Source organism: Coregonus clupeaformis, chromosome 8, assembly GCF_020615455.1.
Source record: "Coregonus clupeaformis isolate EN_2021a chromosome 8, ASM2061545v1, whole genome shotgun sequence".
In the NCBI taxonomy this organism is placed as follows: Eukaryota; Metazoa; Chordata; class Actinopteri; order Salmoniformes; family Salmonidae; genus Coregonus; species Coregonus clupeaformis.
This window is the reverse complement of record NC_059199.1, coordinates 27126647-27151890: the sequence shown is the minus strand read 5'-3', so window position 1 is coordinate 27151890 and position 25244 is coordinate 27126647. Positions and strand designations below refer to the sequence as shown.

At 43.1% G+C, this 25244-nt stretch overlaps 1 protein-coding gene across 4 annotated transcripts in view; it reads left to right on the top strand.

Moving 5' to 3' along the window:
- The window catches only part of setdb1a (SET domain bifurcated histone lysine methyltransferase 1a), a 34804-nt gene extending 16067 nt beyond the window's left edge, over positions 1-18737 (top strand). Inside the window, exons 4-19 of one of the 4 annotated variants that reach the window (XM_041882862.2) lie at positions 7819-7877; positions 8005-8461; positions 8576-8777; positions 9938-10011; positions 10371-10561; positions 10736-10853; positions 11105-11192; positions 13804-14014; positions 14459-14811; positions 15021-15137; positions 16610-16779; positions 16893-17021; positions 17238-17525; positions 17800-17969; positions 18204-18292; positions 18493-18737. In XM_041882862.2, the coding sequence (XP_041738796.1) occupies positions 7819-7877; positions 8005-8461; positions 8576-8777; positions 9938-10011; positions 10371-10561; positions 10736-10853; positions 11105-11192; positions 13804-14014; positions 14459-14811; positions 15021-15137; positions 16610-16779; positions 16893-17021; positions 17238-17525; positions 17800-17969; positions 18204-18292; positions 18493-18607 (2831 nt within the window). In that variant the 3' untranslated portion in view covers positions 18608-18737. Of the gene's footprint in view, positions 1-7818; positions 7878-8004; positions 8462-8575; positions 8778-9937; positions 10012-10370; positions 10562-10735; positions 10860-11104; positions 11193-13803; positions 14015-14458; positions 14812-15020; positions 15138-16609; positions 16780-16892; positions 17022-17237; positions 17526-17799; positions 17970-18203; positions 18293-18492 lie in introns of those variants that run through there. The other 3 variants (XM_041882861.2, XM_041882865.1, XM_041882864.2) reach the window with 3 other exon arrangements.
- Positions 18738-25244: the final 6507 nt, after the last annotated feature.

Genomic DNA, 25244 nt, shown 5'->3' with positions numbered 1-25244 from the left:
ATGGTGAATCCCCTTCTGAAGAAAAGTAATCTAGATTATTCAGCCTTCCATTCTTAAGCAGGAGAAATTGGTTTTCAAACAGCTAAATTATTTTTTAAGTGGGAACTATATTTTGGAAAAATGTATATCTGGTTTTCAGAGACAGCCTTAGTTAAAGTGGTAAATGATCTTAGAGCCAACACAGATGCCGAACAGCTCTGTGCTTGTACTCTTGGATTTAAGTGCTGCATTCGATGCTGTTGACCATGATGTCCTTCTGGACAGACTGGAGAGGTGGGTTGGCCTCAAGTCCAGTTCTAAATAGGTTTAGGACCTATTTAACTGGTCGCAAGTTTTTTGTCACCCTTGGTGAACATAACAGAGAAAATACATATCACATGTGGCCAGTGGTGGAAAAAGTACCCAATTTTCATACTTGAGTAAAAGTAAAAATACGTTAATAGAAAATGTCTCAAGTGAAAGTCACCCAGTAAAATACTACTTGAGTAAAAGTCTAAAAGTATTTGGTTTTAAATATACTTAAATATCAAAAGTAAATGTAATTGATAAAATGTACTTAAATATCAAAAGTAAAAGCATAAATCATTTCAAATTCCTTATATTAAGCAAACCAGACGGCACCATTTTCTTGTTTTTCTTATTTACGGATAGCCAGGGGCACACTCAAACACTCAGACATAATCTACAAACGAAGCATTTGTGTTCAGTGAATCCACCAGATCAGGTAGTAGGGATGACCAGGGATGTTCTCTTGATAAGTGCATGAATTGGACAATTTTCCTGTCCTGCTAAGCATTCAAAATGTAATGAGCACTTTTGGGTGTCAGGGAAAATGTATGGAGTAAAAAGTACATTATTTTCTTTAGGAATGTAGTGAAGTAAAAGTTGTCAAAAATAAAAATAGTGAAATAAAGTACAGATAGCAAAAAAATAACTACTTAAGGAGTACTTGAAAGTATTTTTACTTAAGTACTTTACACCACTGCAAGTGGCGTTCCACAAGGTTTGATTTTGGGTCCGGTACTGTTCAGTTTATATATGTTACCCCTTGGCAGCGTTATCAGAAAGCACAGCATTGATTTTCACTGCTACGTAGACAATACACAACTTTACATTTCTCTGTCACCTGAGGATTTTAGCTCCACGGATAAGTTATTAGACTGTATTAGTGATTTAAATACATGGATGGCTCACAACTTCCTCCAGCTAAATCAAGACAAGGTACTTATTGTTTGAACCAAAGCAGAGAGAGAATCTGGCCGCACATTTTAATTCAGAGGCAAATAAAGTTAAAACACCAGGTAAAAAAAGTTAGTAGTTAGTTTAGATTCTGAACTAAATTTCAAATCACACATTAGGAATGTGACCCAAATAGCTTTTTACCACCTGAGGAACATTGCCAAGGTGTGGCCGTTTCTCTCTCAGGCTCATACAGAGAGACTCATCCATGCTTTTATTACAAGCAGGCTTGACTACTGTAATGCTCTCCTTTCTGGTCTACCCAAGAAAGCCATTGGTCAACTGTAAAACATACGGAATGCTGCAGCACGGGTACTGACCAAGACCAGACGGAGAGCACACATTACACCGGTTTTAAGGTCTCTGCTCTGGCTGCCTGTGAGTTTTAGAATTCATTTTAAGGTTGTTCTATTGGTTTTTATATTAATCCACGCTTGTGCACCCCAATACATCAGACATGCTTTTAAGTTATGTACCCAGTAGGTCGGCGCATGTGACAAATAAAATGTGGTTTGATTTGTTTGTGTTGCGCTCTTTCACTGAGTTGTAAAAGCAAGCAGAGCAGAAACTTGCTACTCTTTAGTTGACTGATGTAGCTGGCAAGGTGACAGCTGTTTAACTTAACAGAAAAAAACTAAACTAGTGTTTATTCTCAGTGCTGAGCTAGTATTGTAACTGACATGTACAGTAATGTTAGCTAATGTTGCATCCTCTCTCGACTGAGATTAATGAATAAGCTACGCTAGCTAGTAGCTACCACAGCCAGGTCAGCTCTAGCCTCTAGTTATCTGTCAGATAGCGATATGAGGTGGCTATTATTACTATCTAACAGCTGTTGTTTGTCCAGCAATGTTATTTTAGGCGTATGTGACACAGCTCACTTACCAGCCATGGTCCCAGCAATTTTGCACCCTATAGGTTAAATTACCAGAGATTCTCACATGGCCCTTATATTGTATTACTGGGCTATATCAGCCATTATGCTAGATGTAGTTTGAACAGAGCAGAGTTGGAGAGACTTGCACTTTCTCTTGAGCTATTTTTATAGCCTACCTTTTGGAGTGGGAAGATTTTCAGATGGAAAAATATGGGTGATCAATATTATCAATATTTAGGCCTATTTCTAGGCAATGTAGTAAACTAAAGCCTAATCATAGGCCTATTTAGGAAGTACATTTCTTTGGAAAGATAACTGCCCCATGCTTCTCCACCCATGCATAGGCTGTAGCCTACTCTATTTAATTGAGACATTTACATTTAAGTCATTTAGCAGACCCCCACACGCACCTGATCTTGCAGGTATGGCTACTGAACTTGAAGCAGAAAGAATGATGACAGCGACACTTGCTACGTTTTGTATAGGCCTATAGCCTACATTTTAGGAGGACGATTTGCAGGCAGAGACAAAAATGGGTCATCAATACTTACTGAAAATGAAAAAGCGCAACGCTCGCTCACAATAGTAGCCTAACCTATGTGCGCGTTGTGCCTTTTTCCTTTTCAATGATTGCAATTTTTGGTTGCACTTCAACTCACGTTGGTTGATCACCATCCACTTCTTTCCATTATCACGTGTAACAACACCTGCACAGGATCGGTACATCCGAACATCACACCTGCGGGACAGGTACAGGATGGCAACAACAACTGCCCGCGTTACACCAGGAACACACAATCCCTCCATCAGTGCTCAGACTGTCCGCAATAGGCTGAGAGAGGCTGGACTGAGGGCTTGTAGGCCTGTTGTAAGGCAGGTCCTCACCAGACCTCACCGGCAACAACATCGCCAATGGGCACAAACCCACCGTCGCTGGACCAGACAGGACTGGCAAAAAGTGCTCTTCACTGACGAGTCGCGGTTTTGTCTCACCAGGGGTGATGGTCGGATTCGCGTTTATCGTCGAAGGAATGAGCGTTACACCGAGGCCTGTACTCCGGAGTGGGATCGATTTGGAGGGTGGAGGGTCCGTCATGGTCTGGGAGGTGTGTCACAGCATCATCGGACTGAGCTTGTTGTCATTGCAGGCAATCTCAACGCTGTGCGTTACATGGAAGACATCCTCCTCCCTCATGTGGTACCCTTCCTGCAGGCTCATCCTGACATGACCCTCCAGCATGACAATGCCAACAGCCATACTGCTCGTTCTGTGTGTAATTTCCTGCAAGACAGGAATGTCAGTGTTCTGCCATGGCCAGCGAAGAGCCCGGATCTCAATCCCATTGAGCACGTCTGGGACCTGTTGGATCGGAGGGTGAGGGCTAGGGCCATTCCCCCCAGAAATGTCTGGGAACTTGCAGGTGCCTTGGTGGAAGAGTGGGGTAACATCTCACAGCAAGAACTGGCAAATCTGGGTAATCAATACTTTGATATAGAGGATGTCTTAATAAAGACAATCAAAAGTCTTTGTATTTTTTCATTTGTTAGACCTATTGGTTAAAGGTGCAACACAATATTTCTTATTGAATTACCTTTGATCTAGTTCAGTCTTATTAATAACTTAAACATATTTAATAATGATCTCTTACCTAGCTACTAGCTTGGTTACTGTGGGCATTTTTGCTTACTTTTTGTTCTAAATAGAGACTGCTTATTGGATTGTGTAGAAATGTAGGAAATGAGCTTTAGATGGCCCAAAAAAATCTGGTGGGGGAGGACCCCCAGACCTCCCGCCAGGTTAAGTCCCCCCCCCACTTTGAAAAGAAAAGTGCCGCCCCTGCTTTTAGCTATCCCAAAGCCTATGACCAAGAGGCATGATGAGGCAGTCTTTAGTTATTATGCCCCCAGCCTCTGGAATAGCCTGCCAGAGAACCTGAGGGGGGCTGAAACTGTGGACATATTTAAGAGAATTTAACACACCTTTTTAGGTTTGCTTTTCCTTAGGGTGCTTTTTAGTCGTTCAGTTTTTGTTATTCTTTTGTTTTATCATATGTTTGTTGTGTAGTAAATATTAGTTTTTTTTTTTTTTCATTGTATTCATTTTTTTGTGAAGGACATTGGGTTGCATTCCATGTCTGAAATGTGCTGTACAAATCAAGTTTGATTTGAAAAAATAACTGCTATAGCCTACCGCCATCCCCCGTTCTCTCTTCTTTCAAACTCCCTGTGAGTTCTATTGGCTGCTGTATTTAACATTCAGCAAACAAGAGCTTGCGGCTCTCTTCGAATAGTCTATTAGTATAAGAAAATAAATGTCCAGCAAGCTGGGTCTCCAAGAGCTAAGGAGAGAGGCCAGCAGAGCACAGGTGCGTATTGCGCAAGAGAAAGAGGCTAAAGTTAGAAGCTTATGCATAACCCATCATTCATTAGCTAAATATAAGGCTAATAACTGCATTGCATGTATTACCTGAAAGGGGTAGGCTAGGACTCCTTGACTTTTTCCACATTTTGTTACGTTACAGCCTTATTCTGAAATGGATTGGAAAAAAAAAAATCCTCAGCAATCTACACACAATACCCCATAATGACAAATCGAAAACAGGTTATTTATAATGTTTTGCTAATTTATTGAAAATAGAAGACAAATACCTTATTTACATAAGTATTCAGACCCTTTGCTTTGAGACTCGAAATTGAGCTCAGGTGCGTCCGGTTTCTACAACTCAGGTGCGAGATGTTTCTACAACTTGATTGGAGTCCACCTGTGGTAAATTAATTTGATTGGACATGATTTGTAAAGGCACACACCTGTCTATATAATGTCCCACAGTTGACAGTGCATGTCAGAGCAAAAACCAAGCCATGAGGTCGAAGGAATCGCTCCCCATCCAACCTGACAGAGCTTGAGAGGATCTGCAGAGAAGAATGGGAGAAACTCCTCAAATTCAGGTGTCCCAAGCTTGTAACATCATACCCAAGAAGACTCAAGACTGCTTCAACAAAGTACTGAGTAAAGGGTCTGAATACTTTTATAAATGTGATATTTCAGTTTTTAATTTTTAAAAAATTAGCAAAAATGTCTAAACCTGTTTTACTTTGTTATTATAGGGTATTGTGTGTAGATTGATGAGGAAAGAAACAACACATTTTTGAATAAGGCTGTAACCTAACAAAATGTTAGACTTATTCTAAAATTGGTTAAATTATATTCATCATCAATCTACAATGACAAAGTGGAAACAGGTTTTTATAAATTTGTGCAAATGTATAAAAACATTATACTGAAATATCACATTTACAGAAGTATTCAGACCCTTTATGCAGAACTTTGTTGAAGCACCTTAGGCAGAGATTATAACCTCGAGTCTTTTTGGTTATGACGCTACAAGCTTGGCAAACCTGTATTTGGGGAGTTTCTCCCATTCTTCTCTGCAGATCCTCTCATTCTTCTCTGCAGATCCTCTCAAGCTATGTCAGGTTGGATGGGGAGCGTTGCTGCACAGCTTTTTTCCGGTCTCTCCAGAGATGTTCGATCGGGTTCAAGTCCGGGCTCTGGCTGGGCCACTCAAGGACATTGAGACTTTCCCGAAGCCACTCCTGCCTTGTCTTGGCTGTGTGCTTAGGATCGTTGTCCTGTTGGATGGTGAACCTTCGCCCCAGTCTGAGGTCCTGAGCGCTCTGGAGCAGGTTTTCATCAAGGATCTCTCTGTACTTTTCTCCGTTCATGTTTCCCTCGATCCTGACTAGTCTCCCAGTCCCTGCTGCTGAAAAACATCCCCACAGCATGATGCTGCCACCACAATGCTTCACCGTAGGGATGGAGCCAGGTTTCTTCCAGACGTGACGCTTGGCAATCAGGCCAACGAGTTCAATCTTGGTTTCATCAGACCAGAGAATCTTGTTTCTCATGGTCTGAGAGTCTTTAGGTGCCTTTTGGCAAACTCCAAGCGGGCAGTCATGTGCCTTTTTTTACTGAGGAGTGGCTTTCTTCTGGCCACTTTACCATAAAGGCCTGATTGGTGGAGTGCTGCAGAGATGGTTCTCCCATCTCCACAGAGGAACTCTAGAGCTCTGTCAGACTGACCATCGGGTTCTTGGTCACCTCCCTGACCAAGGCCCTTCTTCCCCGATTGCTCAGTTTGACCGGGTGGCCAGCTCTAGGAAGAGTCTTGGTGGTTCCAAACTTCTTCCATTTAAGAATGATGGAGGCCACTGTGTTCCTGGGGACCTTCAATGCTGCAGAAATGTTTTCGGTACCCTTCCTCAGACCTGTGCCTCGACACAATCCTGTCTCGGAGCTCTATGGACAATTCCTTCGACCTCATGGCTTGGTTTTTACTCTGACATGCACTGTCAACTGTGGGACCTTTATATAGACAGGTGTTTGCCTTTCCAAATCATGTCCAATCAATTGAATTTACCACAGGTGGACTCCAATCAAGTTGTAGAAACATCTCAAGAATGATCAGTGGAAACAGGATGCACCTGAGCTCAATTTCGAGTCTCATAGCAGAGGGTCTGAATACTTATGTAAATAAGGTATTTCTTTTTAATATTTGCAAAAATGTATAAAAACCAGTTTTCTCTTCGTCATTATGGGGTATTGTGTGTAGATTGTTGAGGGATTTCTATTTATTTAATCCATTTTAGAATAAGGGTGTAACGTACCAAAATGTGGAAAAAGTCAAGGGGTCTGAATACTTTACGAAGGCGCTGTGTGTGTATATATGTATATATGTGTGTATATATGTATGTATGTATGTGTGTGTGTGTGTGTATATATATGTATGTATATAACACAGTTTATTAGTTACACCCATCTATGAATTCATCGGGGCATGGATTCTACAAGGTGTCGGAAACGTTCCACAGTGATGTTGGTCCATGCTGAAGCGATGGCATCTCGCAGGAGCTGCAGATTGAATGGTGGTACATTCATGCTGCGAAAACCCCGTTCCATCTCATCCCAAAGATCTATTGGGTTTGGTCAGCAACAATGTTCAGATACGCTGTGACATTCAATCGTTACTATCAAGGGACCTAACGTGTGCCAGGAAAACATTCCCCACACCAGTACACCGTCACCAGCCTGTACCGTTAACACCAGGTAGGATGGAGGCATGCTGCAACAGGAACCGGGATCCGTCGGACCAGGCAATTTTTTCCCACTCCTCAGATGTCCAGTGTTGATCGTGTGCCCACTGGAGCTGCTTCTTCTTGTTTTTAGCTGATTGGAGTGGAACCCGGTGTGGTCGTCTGCTGCAATAGCCTATCCGTGACAAGGACCGATGAGTTGTGGGTTCCGTGTTGCAGTTCTGCACACCACTGTTGTACTGCGCCATTATTTGTCTGTTTGTGGCCCGCCCCATTAGCTTGCACGATTCTTGCCATTCTCCTTCGAACTCTCTCATCAATGAGCTGTTTTCACCCACAGAACTCCCGCTGACTGGATGTTTTTTGTTTGTCGCACCATTCTCGGTAAACTCTAGACAGTATCGTGCGTGAAAAGCCCAGAAGGGCGGCCGTTTCTGATATACTGTATCTGGCGCACCTGGCACCGAAAATCAGGCCTAGGACCGAGTTTGGGAAACCCTGCTGTAAGGGATGGAGGGAGATGTTGTTTGAATGGGAACAGTCTTTTTTATGTCATGTCAATCCGTTATGCTTTATTCTTTCATTCACCTCCTCTGTCTTTTTATCAGTTGCTGCTCCTGAAGCTGCACCTGAAGAAGTCACAGCTACAGACAGTGACACAGAAGATGTGAGAACTAAGCCAGATAGTATTAAAATGCTCTCACACACACACACACACACACACACACACACACACTTCTACGTGTGTGGGCTCGGCCATGCTCCTGACATGCTCTTTTCTCATTCTTCCTTAGTACAATGACATGGCATATGACATGGAGAGCATGCCATCTTCTCCAGCTGTGACCACCCCTTCTGTGACTGTATCTGTTTCCCCAAATAAAGCCTCACGCTCTAGTGATACCCCAGCAACTCCCCTTGCACTGTCAGAGTCTGAACCACCAAGTCCACAGGAAGACCACAGCGATGATTATTCTCCTCCATCAAAATCAAAAAAGGTCTTAACAAAACATCCCAAGTCAAGCAAACGTGGACGGCTGAGAAAAGGTGAAGAGAAGAGAAGAGAACCTGCCGAAGCCACTCCGTTTGTGGTGACCAGCGTGTTGCAAGCGCCGACCCATGCACCCAACCCCGCGACTCAGCCACCCCCCGGTCTCACAGAGGAGGAGATCAAGACAGACATGATGGTCCTGGCTAGGAGGAGGACCAATACCTGGCACCAAGGCAGGATAACAGAAATCAAACGAACAGGTAAGAACACACACAACCACCGGTTATTTCTGTTCTTGTATATCAGTAAATGTCCTGTACATATTTCTTAGTTTTCTCCATGCTCGCTATATCTCAAACATTGATGCTCCACAGAGAATGGAAGCAGGTATAAGGTGGGCTTTAGCGAGAAGGGGAGGAGCATGCTGTCAGGACACCACATAGCCTTTGACAACACCGCTTTGCTGGAGCAGCTGTACGTGGGCATGCGCGTGGTGGCCAAGTTCAAGGATGTCGACCAGTCCTGGTTCTACTCTGGCATTCTGGCTGAACTCCCCAACCGAAAGAACCGCATGAGGTATGAGCGTTAAGTGGGTGGGTGTATGTGATTGGGTTGGTGTGCGCAGGGCCCGCCTGCTCATTAGGCAGGATTAGGTGGCCGCCATGGCGGTAGATTGACGAGGGTGTCATTTTCTGAGCAAAACTGACCAAGACTCACCTCCAACAACAGGTAATTCTGCCCAAAAACAATGACAATTTTTCTCAACCAGTGGCATATGGGCTTTTTAGGTGAGCGCTGATGCCGCCCTGTGATGAGCAGTGCCCACTTTGCCAAAGGCAGGGACACAAAATATTTATATTGTCCGTTCCCAGCGCACCTCTCCAGGGTGCTATTAGAGAAATGCATCGCTACGGTGCTCCACCAACATTCCGTCAAAAAACATAAATCATGTCGCAGATATAGCATATGATAGAAATAGTATTTTACCTTTTCTGTAGCGTACAGACGGAAACTTTTTACAGCATGCAGGTTTCGCAGATCAAATAGCCTAACCTAAATGGCACCCAATCAAATAATAAATGTGCTGACATGTTAACAAACATATCCTATAAACAGGACAGGTGAAAATAAAATGAACAATAAGGCTACTCACAAATGCTGTCCAGGAGTTTCATCCCGTGGGCTAAATTGTCATGATCAGTGGTTTCAAGTTTGTATCCATATATTTTTTACGAGCTGATCATAGTGAAAAAGAAAATACTTCTGCATTTCCCGCTGTGTAAAGACATTGCAAATAGGCTCAGGGTAACTCCAGATGAAGTTGGGTAGCTGATATTCAGAGCTTTAAATAGCTAAATTGATTAAACACGGGATTCAGGACTAATAAAGTCAATGCAACGGCCTGTTTTACAAACGGTGGGCCTACCACATGGATGGGACCAAATCGGAACCAATCATAGACATCTATTTTTGGTTCATATTTTGTCCGGTCTGGACCAGCCTTGATTTTGCCCAAACATAGACAGCTATAAATGATGTCTTTTCAACTTTCACTCAGAACCGAAAATGAACCTGATTTCAACATCTGGAAAAAGAACGGCCAGGACCAGCCCTTTGTGTGTGAGAGTGATAGTTATTGTGTGTGGGTGTGGTTGGATGATATATGTCAACATAATGCTGAATATGATCCATCAATGCCTTAGTAAAGCTCTGGGGCGCTCACCCTTGTGTTTCAGGTTCTTGATCTTTTTTGATGACGGCACACCTTCCTATGTAGGCTTGCCGGATATTCACATTGTTTGCAGACCACGTAAGAACAGCCTCGGACAATTATTTTCTCTCTCTTTAACTATTACTCAATACTTCTTGGCTTAATCCTGTTTGATCCTCCTACCAAATGTAAGATGTCTTATTCAGATCCAGCTATTACCTTGTAGTTGCTGAATCCACCTGTGCGACAATATAAGTATATACCAAAGTAATACACTTTGAGTTATCAATTTTTCAATTCATTGGCTTGTATGGAGCAAAGAAACTCATAATGTGGCAGTTGTCATACAATAAGTTTAATCTGCAATGGAGGCATGGTGAGATTCTTGCAGGAAAACGCACACATGCGTACATACACACACACAAACTAAGCCTACTGTCTCTCTCTATCGACTTAAGTGCCGGAGGTGTGGGAGGACATAGAGAATGAGGCCAACAGGGAGTTCATCAAGGATTACATCAAGGTGTACCCCTACCCACCCATGGCCCAGTACAGACCAGGCCAGCTCGTCAACGTGGAGTTTGAGGGGGTCCAGAGGAGGACGGAAGTAGAGCAGATCGACTGCAGCTTGTTGTGTGTCGTCTTCAAGGTGAGAAGCTACAACTGCTTACTCTGTAACCATTGATTGAAGTGATAGTGATTGACTTGCAGTATATTGTGCTTGGTATTCTGGTGATGCTTACCTAACTAAAGTCCAATTCTTCCAAAGCCTTTTTTCCTGTATGTGTCATTGTGTGGTAAAGTAAAGTGTGTGTGTTCTCAGGATGACGAACATAAGGAATGGGTGTATCGAGGCTCTTTGCGTCTGGAGCATATGGCCAACATAAAGAAACGTGCTGAGGAGGCAAAGGATAAACCAGCAGTGACACGGCCCAACACTGGTAAATGTCAGTCTGTCTTTGTCTTTCTTTATGTCTGTCTAGCCGTCTGTCTGTCTCTGTGTGTTACTGTGTCCTGTAGATAAATAGGAACACATCTACAGCCTTGTCTGTCTGAATGAATGAGCATCTAAGTCTGCTGTCTGTTTCCTTCCATGGTGTGCACAGTACTTTGAATCATTCCTGTACTTGGATTCATAAAGTGGACAATGTGTTTATTTCACGAGCACACTCTCTCTTTGTCCATCACCCAGGGGGATCAGTTTCGACTACTAATACCATCCACCAGACTAGCATGGCCAATGCCAGCAAACCGCACGTCAACCCCTCCGCACCCTTAGGGTGAGTAGAATTTATGTCTGTGTTTAAACTGTGTTGCTGTACTATTTTCAAAAGTGCGTCTTCCACGAATTTCATGAATATGTATTTCCTGCATACATTTACAGTACATTTCGGAAAGTGTTCAGACCCCTTGACTTTTTCCACATTTTGTTACATTACAGCCTTATTCTAAAATTGATTGAATAGTTTTTTTCTTCTCATCGATCTACACAAAATAACACATAATGACAAAGCAAAAACAGGTTTTGAGAAATGTTTGCAGAAAACACACAAAAAAACACAGAAATATGACATTTACATAAGTATTCAGACCCTTTACGCTGTACTTTGTTGAAGCACGTTTGGCAGCGATTACAGCCTTGAGTCTTCTTGGGTATTACGCTACAAGCTCGGCACACCTGTATTTGGAGATTTTCTCTCTACATATCCTCTCAAGCTCTGTCAGGTTGGATGGGGAGCATTGCTGCACAGCTATGTTCAGGTCTCTCCAGAGATGTTCGAATGGGTTCAAGTCCGGGCTCTGGCTGGGCCACTAAAGGACATTGAGACTTGTCCCGAAGCCACTCCTGCGTTGTCTTGGCTGTGTGCTTAGGATCGTTGTCCTGTTGGATGGTGAACCTTCGCCCCAGTCTGAGGTCCTGAGCGCTCTGGAGCAGGTTTTCATCAAGGATCTCTCTGTACTTTGCTCCGTTCATGTTTCCCTCGATCCTGACTAGTCTCCCAGTCCCTGCCGCTGAAAAACATCCCAACAGCATGATGCTGCCACCACAATGCTTCACCGTAGGGATGGTGCCAGGTTTCCGCCAGATGTGACGCTTGGCATTCAGGCCAAAGAGTTCAATCTTGGTTTCATCAGATCAGAGAATCTTGTTTCTCATGGTCTGAGAGTCTTTAGGTGCCTTTTGGCAAACTCCAAGCGGGCTGTCATGTGCCTTTTACTGAGGAGTGGCTTCCGTCTGGCCACTCTACCATAAAGGCCTGATTGGTGGAGTGCTGCAGAGATGGTTGTCCTTCTGGAAGGTTCTCCCATCTCCACAGAGGAACTCTGGAGCTCTGTCAGAGTGACCATCGGGTTCTTGGTTACCTCCCTGACCAAGGCCCTTCTCCTCCGATTGCTCAGTTTGGCCGGGCGACCAGCTCTAGGAAGAGTCTTGGTGGTTCCAAACTTCTTCCATTTAAGAATGATGGAGGCCACTGTGTTCCTGGGGACCTTCAATGCTGCAGAAATGTTTTGGTACCCCAGATACTCAACTAGTCTCAAGAAGGCCAGTTTTCAGCTGTGCTAACATAATTGCAAAGTGGTTTTCTTATGATCAATTAGCCTTTTTAAAATGATCAACTTGGATTAGCAAACACAACATGCCATTGGAACACAGGACTGATGGTTGCTGATAATGGGCCTCTGTACGCCTATGTAGATATTCCATTACAAAATCAGCCGTTTCCAGCTACAATAGCCATTTACTACATTAACAATGTCTACACTGTATTTCTGATCAATTTGATGTTTATTTTAATGGACAAAAAAATTGCTTTTCTTTCGAAAACAAGGGCATTTCTAAGTGACCCCAAACTTCTGAACGGTAGTGTATATGTGTGTGTTTGTGCCTTTCCAAATCATGTCCAATCAACAGAATTTACCACAGGTGGACTCCAATCAAGTTCTAGAAACATCTCAAGGATGATCAATGGAAACAGGATGCACCTGAGCTCAAATTTCAAGCCTCATAGCAAAGGGTCTGAATACTTATGTAAATAAGGTATTTCTGTTTTGTTTTTTAAATAATTTTGCAAAAAATTCTAAAAACCTGTTTTCGTTTTGTTATTATGCGGTAGTGTGTGTAGATTGTATTTAATCCATTTTAGAAAAAGGCTGTAATGTAACAAAATGTGGAAAAGGTCAAGGGGTCTAAATACTTTCCGAAGGCACTGTATAATTAGATTTGATTAGGGCAAGCAGGTAGCCTAGTGATTAGATAATTGTGCCAGTAACCGAGAGGTTGCTAGTTCGAATCCCCAAGCCGACTAGGGGAAGGTACTTAACCCTTATTGCTCCAGGGTCACCGTCAATAATGGCTGATTCCTGGCCGTGCACTCTCCGAGGGTGTCTCAGGGGGAGTGGGATATGCAAAAAACACATTTACATTTCACACCACACACTTGTACAGTCTCCCGAGTGGCGCAGTGGTCTAAGGCACTGCATCGCAGTGCTAGCTGTGCCACTAGAGATCCTGGTTCGAATCCAGGCTCTGCTGTAGCCGACCGCAACCGGCGCACAATTGGCCCAGCGTCGTCCAGGGTAGGGGAGGGAATGGCCGGCAGGGCGGTAGCTCAGTTGGTAGAGCATGGCGTTTGCAACGCCAGGGTTGTGGGTTCGATTCCCATGGGGTATGAAAATTCAAAAGAATAATGTATGCACTTAACTGTAAGTCGCTCTGGATAAGAGCGTCTGCTAAATGACGTAAATGTAAATGTACAGGTTACACACGTGTGAAACAGGACAAATATAAGTATATATTTGACCTTTAGTCCTTTGGATCCTTGTTTCAGAATAACAATACCTCGTTCATTCTCCCTCAAACCCATGTCATCTTCTCCCTGATCACGTCAGGAGGCCCTATGGCCAGGACCGTACAACCGACAAGTCGTCTGTCATCACAGCTAAAGGTTCGGTCACCTTCACCCACCACCGATGCTGCCCAGCCTGCCTGGACTGCATCCGGTCAAAGGTCGAGGCCAAGCACCGTGGACGCAACCCGCTGCTCATCCCCCTGCTCTGCGAGTTCCGCCGCATGAAAGGCCGCCGCCGGGTCAATAACAAGGTGGGTGTAGGGTGAAGTTGCCCCTAGACGTTGATCTTAGGTGAGTTTAGCGTTTTCCCCTCTAATGGTTAAGGTTTGCATTGGGGAGGGGAAGCTGATCCTAGATCTGTGCCTAGGGGGAAACTTCTGTCCAGGTCATTAACAAGGTGAGCACCTAGCTGTCTGGAACGTCATACTTCATTATACAGAACTCTGCCAATACCTATAGTGATGACTCCGCTCCTGGGGGTGCTGCATCGTGCCTGATACTGCTCTTCTTAACTGGGGAGTTGGGAGCAGAGCAAATTACACATTTCCATTGTAGCAGATGGAAAATAATGTATTATTCTGTTGTCATCCAGTATTCATACTCCTTGTAGTTATTAAAAACTCTAGTGTGGTTATGCGCTCTCTTTGTGTTTTCTCACATCCTTCCTCCGGGCCCTCTGTCTCTGTCTCTCTCAGACGTATTTCCACATCTTCTACCAGTCGCCGTGTGGCCTCAGCCTGAGCAACATGACTGCGGTGCAGGACTACCTTCAACAGACCCGCTGTGACTTCCTCTTCCTGGATATGTTCTGCCTGGACCCCTTTGTGTCTGTGACCACCACCCACCAACCCCGGCCCTACAAGATCAACATCCTAGACCTGACGCTGGGCAGAGAGAACCAGCCGCTGTCCTGCATCAACGAACTCAACAACATCCGGCCAATCTCGGTGATCTACAACAAGCAGCGCGTGGCGGCCAGCGGGGTCTCCCTCAACACCAGCTCTGACTTTCTGGTGGGCTGCGACTGCACCGACGGCTGCAGGGACAGGTGTGTGTTGTGTGTGTGTGTGTCACATGGGTTAAAGTTCTCTGTCACTGCAACGTATTTCCTTTAATTTATTTAAAGGACTCGCAGTTTAATACATGTAGAAAATGATCCTCTTTCCCTAAAAGCATGATGGTCATTACTTTTTTACATGGGGTATGTGGAGGTTGTGTTGACGTGTATTTATGGACATGTATATTGTGTTGATGTAGGTCGGCATGCTCCTGTCACCAGCTGACCATCCAAGCCACAGCCCTGTCACCAGGGGGACCTGAGGACGTCAACGCCGGCTACAAACACAAGAGGCTGGAGAAACGGCTCTCCACAGGGTGAGGCTGTCAATGTGTCTCTTCATGTACACTACCGTTCAAAAGTTTGGGGTCACTTAGAAATGTCCTTGTTTTCGAAAGAAAAGCAATTTTTTTGACCATTAAAATAACATCAAACAGTGTAGACATTGTTAATGTTGTAAATGGCTATTGTAGCTGGAAACTGCTGATATTTTTATGGAATATCTACATTGGCGTACAGAGGCCCATTATCAGCAACCATCAGTCCTGTGTTCCAATGGCACGTTGTGTTTGCTAATCTAAGTTTATCATTTTAAAAGGCTAATTGATCATTAGAAAACCCTTTTCCAATTATGTTAGCACAGCTGAAAACGGTTGTGCTGATTAAAGAAGCAATACAACTGGCCTTCTTGAAACTAGTTGAGTATCTGGAGCATCAGCAGTTGTGGGTTCGAAAAAGCCATATCTCAGACTGGGCAATAAAAATAAAATATTAAGATGGGCAGTCTGAGATATGGCTTTTTCTTTGCAACTCTGCCTAGAAGGTCAGCATCCCGGAGTCACCTCTTCACTGTTGACGTTGAGACTGGTGTTTTGCGGGTACTATTTAATGAAGCTGCCAGTTGAGGACCAGTGAGGCGTCTGTTTCTCAAACTAGACACTAATGTATTTGTCTGCTTGCTCAGTTGTGCAGCGGGGCCTCCCACTCCTCTTTCTATTCTGGTTAGAGCCAGTTTGCGCTGTTCTGTGAAGGGAGTAGTACACAGCGTTGTATGAGATCTTCAGTTCTTGGCAATTTCTCGCATGGAATAGCCTTCATTTCTCAGATCAAGAATAGACTGACGAGTTTCAGAAGAAAGTTATTTGTTTCTGGCCATTTTGAGCCTGTAATTGAACCCACAATTGCTGATGCTCCAGATACTCAACTAGCCTCAAGAAGGCCAGTTTTGCTTCTTTAATCAGCACAACAGTTTTCAGCTGTGCTAACATAATTGCAAAATGGTTTTCTAATGATCAATTAGCCTTTTAAAATGATCAACTTGGATTAGCAAACACAACGTGCCATTGGAACACAGGACTGATGGTTGCTGATAATGGTCCTCTGTATGCCTATGTAGATATTCTGTGGAAAATCAGCCGTTTCCAGCTACAATAGTAATTTACAACATTAACAATGTCTACACTGTATTTCTGATCAATTTGATATTATTTTAATGGACAACAAAATTGCTTTTCTTTCGAAAACAAGGACATTTCTAAGTGACCCCAAATTTTTGAACGATAGTGTACATCTGTCAATTATCCATCAGTCGCAATATCCCTTTGAATGTTTGTCTTTGGTATTTTTTGGTCAGTCTTTGGCATCACCTCAATGTTCTCCTCTATCTCTCAGCTCTTTCTCTGCATTTGTGTTATCTGTGACATGCTTTGAGAGCAATGTCTGAAAAGCTCTTATTATTATAACAATTATTATATCTATATCAACCCTCTCCACCTCTCTCTGTCTGCAGTATATATGAGTGTAATTCACTGTGCCGCTGTGACCCACGGATGTGCTCTAACCGGGTGGTGCAGCACGGCCTTCAGCTGCGGCTACAGCTCTTCATGACCGTGGGGAAGAGCTGGGGAATCCGCTGCCTGGATGACGTTGCCAAGGGCACCTTCATCTGCACTTACACTGGTGAGACTGAGCTAGGAACCCAATCTAACCTAACTTAACCCAACCAATGCCATTCTTCTGGTTATACTGCACACAATGCTCACAACTTTTCCCTTTGCCATCTCTCCCCTTAGGGATAATCATGAACAAGAAGAGTTTGGGCACAGAGGGAAACATGTACATGGTCAACCTGAACCACATAGAGGGAGCTGAGAGCAAGGAGGGCTACGAGAGTGAGGCCCGCCGCTCTGACAAGGAGTCAGGTACATATACGCAGAGAGCCTGGCCTCACTGGCAGCTATAGCATCAGATCTATCCTATCTGTGTGTTATGTTTATTTGATTGTGAAAATGATAGATTGGGTTTCCGTGTCGATTCATGAGTTGTAAATGCACACACCCAGTGGACACGCAGGGAGTGCAAAGAGAAGCAACAGAACTGACCATCTCTGTAATATTGCGACCTCTGTTCCCCATCAGGTTCAGAAGAAGAGCCCGTAGAAGACGTCAACAGTGAACATGATGACTGTGATGGAGGTGATGATTTGAGCAATGATGAGGAAGAGAAGGGAAACCATGAGAAAGTGCAGCGACGTATGAAGAAGAACAACTCGGATGACGAAGATGAAGAACAACTCAGTGATGATAATTATGAAGACAAGGACTACGATGTCAGTGAAGATGATGGCGACTCTGAGTTCAGGCACAACGTCTCCTCTATGGAGAGGAGCTACATCACACGCAGGCATGCCAAAATACTACAGGAGGGTAAGAGGAAACCTTATATAAAGAAAAGTATACTGAGTGAAAAGCAAACATGGAGGGAAACGAAAAAGGTTACCGAGGTTTAGTAGAGGATTCACTCCTATTTGGTTTGATAAATGTTGGTTTCTCAAAATAATGTAGGAAGGTAAAGGAAAATAAAGCACAGACAAAAGTATAGACAGAAACCTGTTCATGAACTCTCTACTTTTATTTCTGGATTTAAAAAAATAAGTTATAGGACTGGTTCCCAGACTCATCAAATGACACTCTCTCATAGACCCAGCGAAGAAATCGGGCTCTGATGACAAATCTTCTGACCAGCAGGATGGTAAAGCAGAGGGAAATGACAAGGAGGCCTCAAACGCCACAAGGCGTTTTTTTGATGGCGAGGAGTCATGCTACATAATTGATGCAAAGCTGGAGGGGAATGTGGGTCGCTACCTCAATGTGAGTCACGAGGAGGAATAATCAGAAGGTATCATGTGTTGGATAGTATGCCGACTGTATGATTTGACCTACATCCATACTTCTCAGAAATCCGCCATCTCAACATCTTACCCAGGTTACAATAAAGGGCAGGAGTAAACAACGAATTTCATCCTACTACTCGTCATGAATGGGAATAAAAATAGTCATAAAGCTCACATCCACTGTGTCCCCCTCCCTTTTCTCTCCCTACAGCATAGCTGCCACCCAAACCTGTTTGCGCAGAATGTTTTTGTGGACACACATGACCTTCGATTCCCCTGGGTGGCCTTCTTCGCCAGCAAGTTAGTGACCTTCTGTTATGACTTATGGGATATTATCTATTGCTTGTGCTAATGGTTGGTCTTTTGAGAGTCCAAGCCAGGATTAATATGCTCATGTCTTTGGCTCTATAATAAATGCCCATGCCCAGGGGGACTAAAGCATGTGCATTCAAATATGCACTTCTGTATATTCATCATAATATTGTCTCTGTATTTTTCAGGCGCATCAGAGCTGGTACAGAGCTGGCGTGGGATTATAAATGTGAGCTTGGTATGAAAAGGTCGTCAAGAATCCTAAATTGTCGTTGTGATCCAGAGTGCAGGGAAAAGTTATGAACGGCCTGACATCTTCTTCCAGCTTCACCGCTGAAGTAAATGTATGAATATACTGTAATAGTCCAAAGTTTTTGTTCATATTACGATTCTTAAATTGTGCTTTTAATAAATTAATTCTGAAGTATTGAAATGTCCTTTTCAGCATTCCTAATTTATTCTGCAAAGTTAATCTGCCCCAAATAATATTTCGGTAAACTATATTCGCACATTTTCCTTAAATGTTTCCAAAGAAAATGTTTTGTAAAGGTATTAAACCTTAGTCAAAATAGACCATCAAGCACTTGTGGAGAAGGGTCTTGCCAAAGACGGTACAGTAACTCTGTGGTCTGGTTGCGGCTGGAAGAGTGGGGTTGTTTCAGTAGCTATGTTTCCATTAACTTTTGTTGTCGACATTAGAAAGTTTGCATAGAAAATAGATGTTACAATTACCATTTAACTATCTTGTCGATAAAAACAGCTGGATGTAATGACGTCACACCAACAAAACAAAAAACGTTCTGTCAAATAAAAATGTAGTGGTGTTTCCATTACCGCAACACGGTAGAGGTCAAAATACTGCCTGCAGTCCTGACGGATCATAAAGTTCTACGGCTGACTAAGAATGTGCCGTGATGATGAGAAATGCACTGATGGTTTTTAGAAATTGAATAATCCATTGTTATTGCATGATTTAAAATGTTTTATTAAGAATCTAATTTCTGTTTATTGGAATTTAGCTACCTCTAATGCAGAATATGGGATATATTGGGAACTGCTGAAATGTTTAATCCGCTCAGCTTGAATTACCGATGGGAAAGCAGCTTGCTTTAAGGAGAAAATTGATCTTAATGAGAAGGCTACGTTTTATGATTTAAAGAATGAACTAGATAAATTATATGAGGAAAAGCCTAGAGGAGCCTTAAGGTCCAGAAAACAATTACTTGAAAAAGGCGAAAAAGAACAGATACTTTTTTAATTTGGAAGAGAGAAGAGAGAAACTCGACACACAGGAAATGTAAGATTCATGGGGTAACCTCTGAGGATAGAGTTCTCAGACTTTACCACAAAGTTTTATGAGAATCTTTACTCCTTAGATAACAGTTTGAGTGACTCTATGGAACTCCTTGATTAGAGGACTTCATATGGAAAAACATTTTCATTTCGTTTTTCAGAAGCTTGGAGGGCTTAATGTTTTACTACAATGTCCTTATATTGTTAGTAAACTTCCTGTGTAATTGGCAGCTTTCACAAGCAGGCTTTAATGTGTTGGGCTTTGCTGTATAAACACAACTTTTCACCTCATAAATGTTTTATATGGAATAATGGGTCTATGTTACATAGAAACAAGATGTTATTTTACCGTAATTGGTTCTCGAAAAAAATTGTCCTAGTCAGCAAATATACAGAGCGATTATGGAAAGAGACAACTTTGAGGTTTCAAGCAAGGAATATAACATTGTTCTAAAGGCTATACCTAGTGGGATAAAATCTTTACTACAGAATAAGGCATATTCTAGAACATCTACTGTAAGTGATATCCAGGTGAATGGCATAGGTTTACTATACTGAACAAAAATATAAACACAACATGTAAAGTGTTGGTCCTATGTTTAATGAGCTGAAATTAAAGATCCCAGAAATGTTCCATATGCACAGAAAGCTTATCTCAAATTTTGTGCACAAATTTGTTTACATCCCTGTTAGTGAGCATTTCTCCTTTGCCAAGATAATCCATCCACCTGACAGGTGTGGCATATCAAGAAGCTGATTAAACAGCATGATCATTACACAGGGGCACCTGATACACGCCCCTACCTTTTTTTTTTAAGGTATCTGCGACCAACAGATGCATATCTGTATTCCCAGTCATGTGAAATCCATAGATTATGGCCTAATGAATTTATTTAAATTGACTGAACCTTATATGAACTGTAACTCAGTAAAATCTTTGGAATTGTTGCAAATCAAATGTTGCGTTTATATATTTGTTTAGTGTAGATAATAAATGATTGTTGAATTTCTTAAGGGATATGTACTACAGGAAATCGATTCCTTCTGCCATATTTTGTTCGGCTTCATTGTTTGACGTGAACTGGCGCCGTGCTTGGCTCACTCCACACAAATTTACGGTGACCAACAAAGTAAAGGAGATCTCCTTTAAGATTATCCATAGATTCTACCAGTGTAATAGCTTGATTTCTAAATATACTACTGATGTTACCAGTGAATGCAGTTTTCGTGAACTAGAAACAATCTATTGAACACTTATTTCGTAATTGTTTGCGTAGTGAGGTGTTTTGGACTGACGTGAAGCTACAGTACCAGTCAAAAGTTTGGACACACCTACTCATTCCAGGGTTTTTATTTATTTTTACTATTTTCTACATTGTAGAATAATAGTGAAGACAAACTATGAAATAACACATATGGCATAATGTAGTAACCAAAGTGTTAAACAAATCAAAATATTTTATTTTTCAAAACGCCACCCTTTGCCTTTGACAGCTTTGCACACTCTTGGCATTCTTTCAACCAGCTTCACGTGGAATGCTTTTCCAACAGTCTTGAAGGAGTTCCCACATATGCTGAGCACTTATTGTCTGCTTTTCCTTCACTCTGCGGTCCGACTCACCCCAAACCATCTGAATTGGGTTGAGGTCGGGGGATTGTGGAGGCCAGGTCATCTGATGCAGCACTCCATCACTCTTCTTCTTGGTAAAATAACCCTTACGTTATTGAAATTTTCCGGATTGACTGACCTTAATGTCTTTGATGGACTGTTGTTTCTCTTTGCTTATTTGAGCTGTTCTTGCCGTAATATGGATTTAGGGCTATCTTCTGTTTACCCCCTGTTATAAAAACAGAGGAAGAAAGAGTTGGCGGGTAGAGAGGTCTAAGAGTGTTAAAGACTAAGGGGAAGAACAGAGGAGCAGGGAAGACAGCATATGATTAATGAATTACAGTGCTACCCTAATATTCACTCAGTTCATAACAATTACAAGTGTCTTTAGCGTGTCTCGTAACAGCCTTGGGCCCCCAGTTGGTCCGAAGGTTATCTTAAGAGCGGGTGAGATGGTGATGACGGGACCGGGGGTTGGTACTCGCTCTCACATCAAAACATACCTGCAGACGAAAGACAGAATAAAATAAAACTTAATCATGCTTAATCATGCTAACACTGTCAGTCATCATAATCATCAGAAGGTGAAATGCAAAACTGACCTTGTATCATTAACTCTGGGACTACTACATCTCTCTGTATTTCAATGTAAAGCATCTCTTTAATAATACTTCCTGTTGACCCGACCAAGTGCCCTCTGTCAGCCAGTTCAGATGCGGGAGGGGTTCACCGACACAGCTGATATAACCTAGAGGATTTAGGGAGAAGGGGGATGAAGTGAAGGAGAGAGACTTATTGAGAAAATAAGGCAGTTAAAGACACAATGTTCAACAGGAATCTGAGTGTGGACACCAGGTGAGACCACACAAAGTGGCTGCAGAGTACTTTATACTGAAAAACATGCACAGGCACATGAGGACAAACAATATAGCATAGTTATATAAATAGAAACAATGAAGTGTCTTACTATTATCCATGGTTGGTCCTCTTGCCTATTCTTTGAAGGTGGAAGGAGCCACAGTTATACACCTGAGCCTGCTTACTGCACAACACAATCATCAATCAGATTGATACACGAGTGTGTGGGTTATAGGGTGTCTAATTATCCTATTTGTTTTCAATATGGGTGACTCTTAAAAGAGCCTGTTTTGTTTTTGTACAGACACCACCCTTACCTGAACAACACCCTCACCTGAGAAGTAGAAATCAAAAGTAGAGAAATTGGGAATTGAATAACTGCAGTTGACATAGCTAAGTAAATGGAATAACTTTTATTACTATGTGAATGGCTCTTAAAAGAGCATTTGGTTGTGCATAGTGTATTCTATGGTGTTGTCAGGGAACAGCACCCTCTTCAAAGAAGTAGGAGGTGAAGATCTCACGCACATGGATTACCTCCCGTGCTGCATTGTTGGCCCCCATCCTTGTAACATCCTGCACAGCAGTAGACCTCTCCTCTGGCACACGGCGGCGAGCTGCAGATCCCCCTCCTGGTCCTCGTGTCCATCCTCATGAAGTTATGCAGGACACAGGTTATCCTTCACACGCCTGAATTCCCCCATGAGGCAGTCCCAGATGGCCTTGGTCACCCAACCTTGCAGTGCCCTAGGCAATCGTTTTGAAGGAATCTCCAGTTACAAGGTATCTGTAGGTATATGGAAATGTCATTATTAGACTTTTACATCACCAGGTCATTGTGGATTACTAAAGTATAATATCCCTTATAACAAATCATGATAACATTGGATAGATACACTGCTCAAAAAAATAAAGGGAACACTTAAACACAATGTAACTCCAAGTCAATCACACTTCTGTGAAATCAAACTGTCCACTTAGGAAGCAACACTGATTGACAGTAAATGTCACATGCTGTTGTGCAAATGGAATAGACAACAGGTGGAAATTATAGGCAATTAGCAAGACACCCCCAATAAAGGACTGGTTTGCAGGTGGTGACCACAGACCACTTCTCAGTTCCTATGCTTCCTGGCTGATGTTTTGGTCACTTTTGAATGCTGGCGGTGCTTTCACTCTAGTGGTAGCATGAGACGGAGTCTACAACCCACACAAGTGGCTCAGGTAGTGCAGCTCATCCAGGATGGCACATCAATGCGAGCTGTGGCAAGAAGGTTTGCTGTGTCTGTCAGCGTAGTGTCCAGAGCATGGAGGCGCTACCAGGAGACAGGCCAGTACATCAGGAGACGTGGAGGAGGCCAACAACCCAGCAGCAGGACTGCTACCTCTGCCTTTGTGCAAGGAGGAGCAGGAGGAGCACTGCCAGAGCCCTGCAAAATGACCTCCAGCAGGCCACAAATGTGCATGTGTCTGCTCAAACGGTCAGAAACAGACTCCATGAGGGTGGTATGAGGGCCCGACGTCCACAGGTGGGGGTTGTGCTTACAGCCCAACACCGTGCAGGACGTTTGGCATTTGCCAGAGAACACCAAGATTGGCAAATTTGCCACTGGTGCCCTGTGCTCTTCACAGATGAAAGCAGGTTCACACTGAGCACATGTGACAGACGTGACAGAGTCTGGAGACGCCGTGGAGAACGTTCTGCTGCCTGCAACATCCTCCAGCATGACCGGTTTGGCGGTGGGTCAGTCATGGTGTGGGGTGGCATTTCTTTGGGGGGCCGCACAGCCCTCCATGTGCTCGCCAGAGGTAGCCTGACTGCCATTAGGTACCGAGATGAGATCCTCAGACCCCTTGTGAGACCATATGCTGGTGCGGTTGGCCCTGGGTTCCTCCTAATGCAAGACAATGCTAGACCTCATGTGGCTGGAGTGTGTCAGCAGTTCCTGCAAGAGGAAGGCATTGATGCTATGGACTGGCCCGCCGGTTCCCCAGACCTGAATCCAATTGAGCACATCTGGGACATCATGTCTCGCTCCATCCACCAACGCCACATTGCACCACAGACTGTCCAGGAGTTGGCGGATGCTTTAGTCCAGGTCTGGGAGGAGATCCCTCAGGAGACCATCTGCCACCTCATCAGGAGCATGCCCAGGCGTTGTAGGGAGGTCATACAGGCACGTGGAGGCCACACACACTACTGAGCCTCATTTTGACATGTTTTAAGGACATTACATCAAAGCTGGATCAGTCTGTAGTGTGGTTTTCCACTTTTAATTTTGAGGGTGACTCCAAATCCAGACCTCCATGGGTTGATAAATTTGATTTCAATTGATAATTTGTGTGATTTTGTTGTCAGCACATTCAACTATGTAAAGAAAAGTATTTAATAAGATTATTTCATTCATTCAGATCTAGGATGTGTTATTTTAGTGTTCCCTTTATTGTTTTGAGCAGTGTAGATGCATGTGCACACACGTGCATGTGTAGCATGTAACAATAGCAGGATCATATCAAGGATAGCATCACAAATTAATACATAAATACCACTTGAAGCTTGATGATGACTTGATCATTTGAATCAGCTGTGTAGTGCTAAGGCAAAAACAAAAATGTGCACCCCTTTGAGTCCCCAGGACCAGGACTGAGAACCACTGCTCTTCCTCTGCATACAGACGTTCACAGCGCTCTGTATCTGAGGACAGAAAACCTCACAAGAAACAGACTTAGACCGCACTGAATATTATGTTACTATTATCTCAGTCCTCACTTCTAGGGACTGAAACTACACAAAAGTACCTGCCCTATCCAGAATAGCCTACTCTCTCACTTTGACAGATGGGGCTGCTATCCTTTCACCCTCCTCCATGGCTGTTAGCTAGCTACCTACAAATGCATTTGGAGTAGTTTTTTATAGTGGTAAATACATCAAGATAACTAGCTAATATGAAGTTAGCTGGTCAAATTTAATTAACTTAGCTAGCTATCTATACAGTATGTTAAATTGGCTAGATAGCTAGCTACGTTAACAGCTCATTTGAGTTAGCATGCACTGTGGCTAGTTAGCTAATAATACATCGTTTTTTAAACATTTTCTAAATGTATTTACTTACTTGAATAGGTTCTCCCAGCCATGTGAACGATTGTAAACAGGGCAGCAAGTTTGGTTGTTACCAGAGC